At 43.1% G+C, this 7830-nt stretch overlaps 1 protein-coding gene across 1 annotated transcript; it reads right to left on the minus strand.

Moving 5' to 3' along the window:
* Positions 1-409: 409 nt before the first annotated feature.
* Positions 410-3798, minus strand: LOC110607895. The gene is made up of 2 exons (XM_043954386.1): positions 3317-3798; positions 410-468 (listed from the first exon to the last, which is right to left on the minus strand). The coding sequence occupies exons 1-2, from the start codon at positions 3765-3767 to the stop codon at positions 434-436; spliced, it is 486 nt and encodes a 161-aa protein (XP_043810321.1). The 5' UTR covers positions 3768-3798; the 3' UTR covers positions 410-433.
* Between the last annotated feature and the right edge of the window lie 4032 nt (positions 3799-7830).

Raw genomic sequence — 7830 nt, forward strand, 5'->3', positions numbered from 1 at the left:
ACACAAACATCTTAATATATCTTGGATTAGACATGACCCCAAAACTCCCTCGACGGGCTATTGAAGTCGCCTAGGTCCAATCCCCACGAAGGTAGACATGACCCCAAAAATACCCTCTGTCAACACTGGCCCCCCAAAGGAGCTACACAGGGCATTCCAACAAGTAATTGCCCAACTGACCTGACACAATGACAGGAGCCGAAGCTTAGGCTATTGGAGTCGCCTGGGTCCACCTAATCTCTGATCACATAATATGCAATGCTTCACATTCGTGATTCTAATGCAATCACCCTAATACATATCATAGCATTCATGATGCATGAACTATGCTAAAGCATTATGTTTCTTTAATAAAAGATTAAGTGTAGTTCTACTCACCTCTAGCCAATGCTTGGCTAACCCTGGGCTAACTCTGCAAACTCTGAAGCAACACTCACTGCTGCTCTCTCTGGTTCCTCTGTTCTGTGCCTACACAGATGGACTCAAGTGAGGGACCAACATACTCTAACATACCTCTAAACATCTCCCCTTAAGACCCCTTAAAACACCTCAAAACATGCATGCAAAACAAGCAAAGGAAAGCTGGACAGGGCACCTTCGGCAGCACCTTCGGCGGCCGAATGTTTCCTCCAGAGACGAAAGTCAGGCATGTTCGGCGGCCTAACTTGGACTTTCGGGGGCCGAACCTGGGTTCATCCAGAACTCAGTTTCGTGCACAAGAACGCCTGCCATCCGAACTTCAACCCTCCAAACATGCATCCAACCTCTCCAAACATACTCTAAACACTTAATCATGCATATAGGAGTCTTAAACACATTAAAACTCCAACAAATAACACACAACAACCACAAACAAAGCATAGGATCCATACACCCTAATATGCACAACTCATGCATACACATGCACAACTCCCCTTTCCCCTCATCAAACTCATTTAAAACATAATTAAAACCAAGGATTCACACTTACCTATTGAAGAACAAAGGCTGGCGTGACTCCTAACTTGAAGAGATGGAGATTCAAGCTTCACAAGCTCCTAAACTCCACAACTTCTCAAAACTCCCTTTAACTCACTTAAAACCTACTTTTCTTTGAAAGATTTGATGTAAAACTATGGAAGATCATTGAGAGAAAGCATGAGCAAGTTCCTGAACCAAAGGAGAGCCTAAGCACCTCCTTAGTCGGCCAAAAGCACTTTTAAAAGTGCACCACCGCTTCACGTTGGGTGGCCAAAGCTCCATGCAACACCTCACCACTTTAGGGGGCCGAACCTTAAGTTTAGGGGGCCGAACGTGGGGTACTTTCGGCAGCCGAACTTTAACTTTAGGGGGCCGAAAGTGGGAAAATCTTCCTTAGCCTTTTCTCTTAAAAACTCATTTCCTTTTCAAATCAAAAACTTAAAACATATAAAAACATTTTAGAAAACCTTCACTCTACCCTTCAGGGAAACTCTGACATTCAAAATTCCACCGGACGGTAGGAACTCCGATGTCTGAACTAGCCGGGTATTACAATCTTCCCCCCTTACAAAACATTCGTCCTCGAATGTTAAAAACAAACAGATAAGCAAGTAAAGCCTATCACTTCTCTCTAAAGAGAGAATCTATACCTCTATTCTCCTGATCTGAGTTTATACTCATAACCTTTTTCTGAACTCCACAGCTTTCGCTGCGCTACTCTGATCCTTATTCTTCTTTTCTTTCTCTTAACTAAACTAATCTCTTTGTGAAAACTCTCACTTTTAATTCTTAACAGATACAAATCTGTAATGATACCAATCCGTAATCACACTGGAATCACAACCAGTTTCCACTAACAGTTCCAATAGATCATCAATCTTTTCTACCAATCTGTATTACCAACCTTGTAATACTGATCCTTGCCCGCCTTTCTTCTTCTTTACTAAACTGACTTAATCTCTAACTCTCAACAGGTATTGCTCCAATCTGTACTCTGATCATACCAATCTGTAATCCAATCTCCTTTGATTAGAACAGTTAGTAGATCAATCAATCCTATCTAGGAACACCTGTAATTGCTTAGTAGTGACCCTGTTAACTGTAAACAGTTATAACAAAATCTCAAGAGTCTATCCTTCGTTTTCCACAACAACACTGGAATCTTCCAGGGTGAGGTACTAAGTCAGATACACCCTTTATCCACTAAGCTCTCTTATACTTTTCTGACTCTTCTGAACTCTCTCTTTCTCTGCAGGTGCCATCCTGTAGGGTAGAAGGAAAGAAATGATTCTGCGGCCAGATATCATTCTCATTCCAACCTCTAATTCTCTAACAGATGGTAAACCTGACAGATCATCTGGGAAACATCTAGAACTCTCTCTCTAGTAAAGGGTACTGAGGCTGATTCCCTGTCCTGACAAACTTGCTCACAAGAGTTAGAACCCTCTGACAACTTTTCCTGTATAACGATGAGCCTGCGGGACTGATATCAACTTCTAGGCATCTATACTGTACTCTATTCCTCTATACTCTGTCCTTTTTAAGGACTAACTATTGATCCATCCTGAGCTCTAAACTCTCCTACCTTGTCTCTGCGGACACAGGTAGTACTATGAGTAGCTAGCCAATCCGCCCTAGGTTGACATCATCAGTCACCCCTAGAACCATAAGGTCAGCTGGATCGCATCGCCTACTCTGTATAAACTCTGAACTAAACTGACTGACTCTGCATCAGATGGATCATATTCAGGTCCACTGACCTAAAGAAAACACTCTAAGCCCAGAAGTCATCAAACCCATCCTATCAACAGCTCACAACAACAGGAAAAGCGAAACACTAGGGTCTAACACAAACAGCATACATATCTGAATACTCACAAGCAAACGTACCTAACGTCGCCGTATTCGATATGTTAGCCTCCTATTATGTCAGGGTAAAGATCCAGGCTAAAGCTAATGGAACTTCCCTCGGGAATTTACTGAAGAAAAGGCTCTCCCTTCTTCCTCAGCCTCACCACCATCTAATCCCAGACTAACTCTAGTCTCTTTATGAACTTACCTTCCTTTTCTTTTCCTCTTACTCTGACCCATCTTATCCTTCTACTTATTCATACTTACTGTTACTCTTTTTACTTCTTGTTCAATTTTCTGCCTTATTTACTCTTATTCTTCTTGAGAAATCAATTCTCACTATGCCTAGGTTTATGAAAACCTGAGATCCTAACATCTCATAATAACTCTCTCTTTAACTCTTCGTTGAAATTCTATCTATTTATCTTTTACTTCGATTACAACAAAAGACATCCTATCAGAATCCTCAAAACACATCAGAACATTCATAACAAAATGAACATACCTGGCACTACTGGGTCTGATGTGGCTGCCTCCTGTTGAACAACTCTACTTAAAAATGTCCGCTGAGACTGAGCTATCCAAGGTGCAGTACGACACTCACGAACTACATGTCCCTCCTGACCACACCTAAAACATGCTGTTGTCCCTGCAAGACAAACTCCCTTATGCAGCCTTCCACACCTCTCACATCTAAAGCTATCCCTATTAGAACTCGAACCCAACCCTGACTTTAACTTATTCCAAAACTCCCTCTTCTTTGACCCTTTAAGGCCTCTGACTTTCTTTTTCCCCCTTTTAGCAGCTGTACTCAAAATAGAGGGGTCAACTTCTCCTGAACTAGAGATCCTGGCATCCTTATTCTGGGTATCATCTACAGACTCTTCGTCCATATTCACTTGCACTCCTATATCCTTTCTTTGCACATCTAATTCTATCTCTCTCCTTACATCCATTCTTTCCCTGTTTTCCTCAAAAGATCCTTCAGATGGGTCGGATTCCACAGAATAACTAGCTCCACTCATCCTAGTTCTCCTGAATAACAACACATCAAGAAACAAACATTAGCACACATGTTCATATGAAAACACATGAACATAAAACATATACATGCATACATAGCATAACATTAATAAGCATGAGTATTCCACATCAGCATGCAAAACAACTTCCTATCTTAGTGGACATGATTTTACTTATTGTGTTTTGCCTTACTATGACCTCTAGACCAACCTCTTTCCGATGTAAAACATCGTACTAATGAGGAACCTCTGCTCTGATACCAACTGTAACAGCCCGGAAACCGGTACCCTCTTTGTAACGGCCCAAACTGCTCGGCACTAGGATCCAGATCGGCTTAAGGCCGCCGGGACCCGTAGTAAGCCTGCTATGAACTCTGTGTACCTGTTAAAATCCCTTACATGATCCGACTGGACTATTACTTTTTAAAACTTGTCTTTAAAACTACCAGACTTAACCTTTAAAACACTGTCCTATAGGTCCAACCATATGAACCAAATGCTCAGATATACTAATCTGAACTAGCCCTCTGGCTATCTATAATACACCAGTGATGCTTTACCAAGTAACCTCCATACCCTATGCGCTCTGCAGCATAGAACCCACTCTGTAAGGGTCAGCATATCATAAGTTAACTTGGTTACCATAGAGTCACAGGAATCAAACCTGGTCTTCTCTAGTGGTCTACTCTGTGGATCACAGGAATCAAACCTGGTCTTTCCTATTGCACTGGTCTTGGGTCAAAGGAAGTAATCCCTGTCTTCCCTCACAGTTATAATTCACTGGGTTTTCGAAACACAACATGTTATTAAGCCTGGTTTGACTCATTGCTCATCATTAAACTGAAAACAGGATACATGCATATACAAGGGATGAAACATACTATAGACAAAAGGCAAAAGCACATTCTAATACATTTATACCTTAACTGACTAACTATTACATTACTTTACATATATCCTTTTACATACATCATGTCCACACTATGCTATACACAAACATACTGAAGCCAACACTCTGATGCTTCTGACTTCCCAGCTAACCCTGTACCTGCAAAACTGGGATTAAGGGAAAGGGATGAGCTTCTAAAGCCCAGTGAGTAGAAACACTGAAAACAGTTCATTCATACGCACTATATATGAAAATGCATCACAACACAAACATCTTAATATATCTTGGATTAGACATGACCCCAAAACTCCCTCGACGGGCTATTGAAGTCGCCTAGGTCCAATCCCCACGAAGGTAGACATGACCCCAAAAATACCCTCTGTCAACACTGGCCCCCCAAAGGAGCTACACAGGGCATTCCAACAAGTAATTGCCCAACTGACCTGACACAATGACAGGAGCCGAAGCTTAGGCTATTGGAGTCGCCTGGGTCCACCTAATCTCTGATCACATAATATGCAATGCTTCACATTCGTGATTCTAATGCAATCACCCTAATACATATCATAGCATTCATGATGCATGAACTATGCTAAAGCATTATGTTTCTTTAATAAAAGATTAAGTGTAGTTCTACTCACCTCTAGCCAATGCTTGGCTAACCCTGGGCTAACTCTGCAAACTCTGAAGCAACACTCACTGCTGCTCTCTCTGGTTCCTCTGTTCTGTGCCTACACAGATGGACTCAAGTGAGGGACCAACATACTCTAACATACCTCTAAACATCTCCCCTTAAGACCCCTTAAAACACCTCAAAACATGCATGCAAAACAAGCAAAGGAAAGCTGGACAGGGCACCTTCGGCAGCACCTTCGGCGGCCGAATGTTTCCTCCAGAGACGAAAGTCAGGCATGTTCGGCGGCCTAACTTGGACTTTCGGGGGCCGAACCTGGGTTCATCCAGAACTCAGTTTCGTGCACAAGAACGCCTGCCATCCGAACTTCAACCCTCCAAACATGCATCCAACCTCTCCAAACATACTCTAAACACTTAATCATGCATATAGGAGTCTTAAACACATTAAAACTCCAACAAATAACACACAACAACCACAAACAAAGCATAGGATCCATACACCCTAATATGCACAACTCATGCATACACATGCACAACTCCCCTTTCCCCTCATCAAACTCATTTAAAACATAATTAAAACCAAGGATTCACACTTACCTATTGAAGAACAAAGGCTGGCGTGACTCCTAACTTGAAGAGATGGAGATTCAAGCTTCACAAGCTCCTAAACTCCACAACTTCTCAAAACTCCCTTTAACTCACTTAAAACCTACTTTTCTTTGAAAGATTTGATGTAAAACTATGGAAGATCATTGAGAGAAAGCATGAGCAAGTTCCTGAACCAAAGGAGAGCCTAAGCACCTCCTTAGTCGGCCAAAAGCACTTTTAAAAGTGCACCACCGCTTCACGTTGGGTGGCCAAAGCTCCATGCAACACCTCACCACTTTAGGGGGCCGAACCTTAAGTTTAGGGGGCCGAACGTGGGGTACTTTCGGCAGCCGAACTTTAACTTTAGGGGGCCGAAAGTGGGAAAATCTTCCTTAGCCTTTTCTCTTAAAAACTCATTTCCTTTTCAAATCAAAAACTTAAAACATATAAAAACATTTTAGAAAACCTTCACTCTACCCTTCAGGGAAACTCTGACATTCAAAATTCCACCGGACGGTAGGAACTCCGATGTCTGAACTAGCCGGGTATTACATCCAAGAACCGCCAAAGTCCAGCACACACATTCTAAGCATATCCTCGATAGTCTGGATGGTCCTCTCCGACTGTCCGTCCGTCTGTGGATGGAAAGCAGTGCTAAAATCTAATCTGGTACCCATGGCGTTCTGCAGACTCTGCCAAAACCTGGAGGTGAACTGGGGCCCTCTATCTGACACTATAGAAACAGGAACCCCATGCAGTCTGACTATCTCATCAACATACACCTGCGCCAACTTGTCCACAGAATAGCCACTCCTAACAGGGATGAAGTGAGCAGATTTGGTGAGTCTGTCCACAATCACCCATATGGAGTCCAATCTGTTGGACGTCGCCGGTAACCCCACTACGAAGTCCATAGCTATATTCTCCCATTTCCACTCTGGAATAGGTAGCGGGTTAAGCATTCCAGCCGGCTTCTGATGTTCCAGCTTCACCCTTTGACATACTTCGCAGGCTGACACAAACTGTGCCACTTCTCTCTTCATAGCTAGCCACCAATAAACCTTCTTCAGATCTTGATACATCTTGGTGGCTCCGGGGTGAATGCTGTACCTTGCATTATGAGCCTCTCTCATAATGTCTCCTTTTAGCCCTATGTCATCTGGTACACAAAGTCGACTCCCATAGCAGAGGATCCCCTTATTGTCAAATCTGAACTCACTGTCCTTGCCTGATTGAACAGTCCTGGCTATCTTCACTAACTCTAGGTCCTCATACTGTTTCTGAGCCACCTGCTCCAGAAACACGGGTGTCACTTTCATCTGAGCGACCAAGGCACCTGTACCAGACAACTCCAACTGTAGACCTTCATCAATGAGCTTGTAAAACTCCTTCACCACTGGTCTCCTCTCTGCCGTGATGTGGGATAGACTGCCTAGTGACTTCCGGCTAAGGGCGTCTGCCACAACATTCGCCTTACCCGGATGATACTGAATCTTGCAATCATAGTCACTCAGCAACTCTACCCATCTCCTCTGTCTCAAATTCAAGTCTCTTTGACTCAGGATGTACTGCAGGCTTTTATGATCTGTGAAGATCTCACATTTTACCCCATAGAGGTAATGCCTCCACATCTTGAGTGCAAAAATTACTGCTGCCATCTCAAGGTCATGTGTGGGGTAATTCAACTCATGCTTCTTTAGCTGCCTCGAAGCATAAGCAATCACCCTCTCATTCTGCATAAGCACACAACCCAGTCCCACGCGGGACGCGTCACAACAGACTGTAAAGTCCTCATCACTAGATGGCAGAGCTAAAACTGGTGCTGAAGTCAACCTCTTCTTAAGCTCTTCAAAACTCTCCTCGCACTGGTCGGTCCACAGAAAC

This window comes from Manihot esculenta, chromosome 2 (assembly GCF_001659605.2).
Source record: "Manihot esculenta cultivar AM560-2 chromosome 2, M.esculenta_v8, whole genome shotgun sequence".
NCBI lineage: Eukaryota > Viridiplantae > Streptophyta > Magnoliopsida > Malpighiales > Euphorbiaceae > Manihot > Manihot esculenta.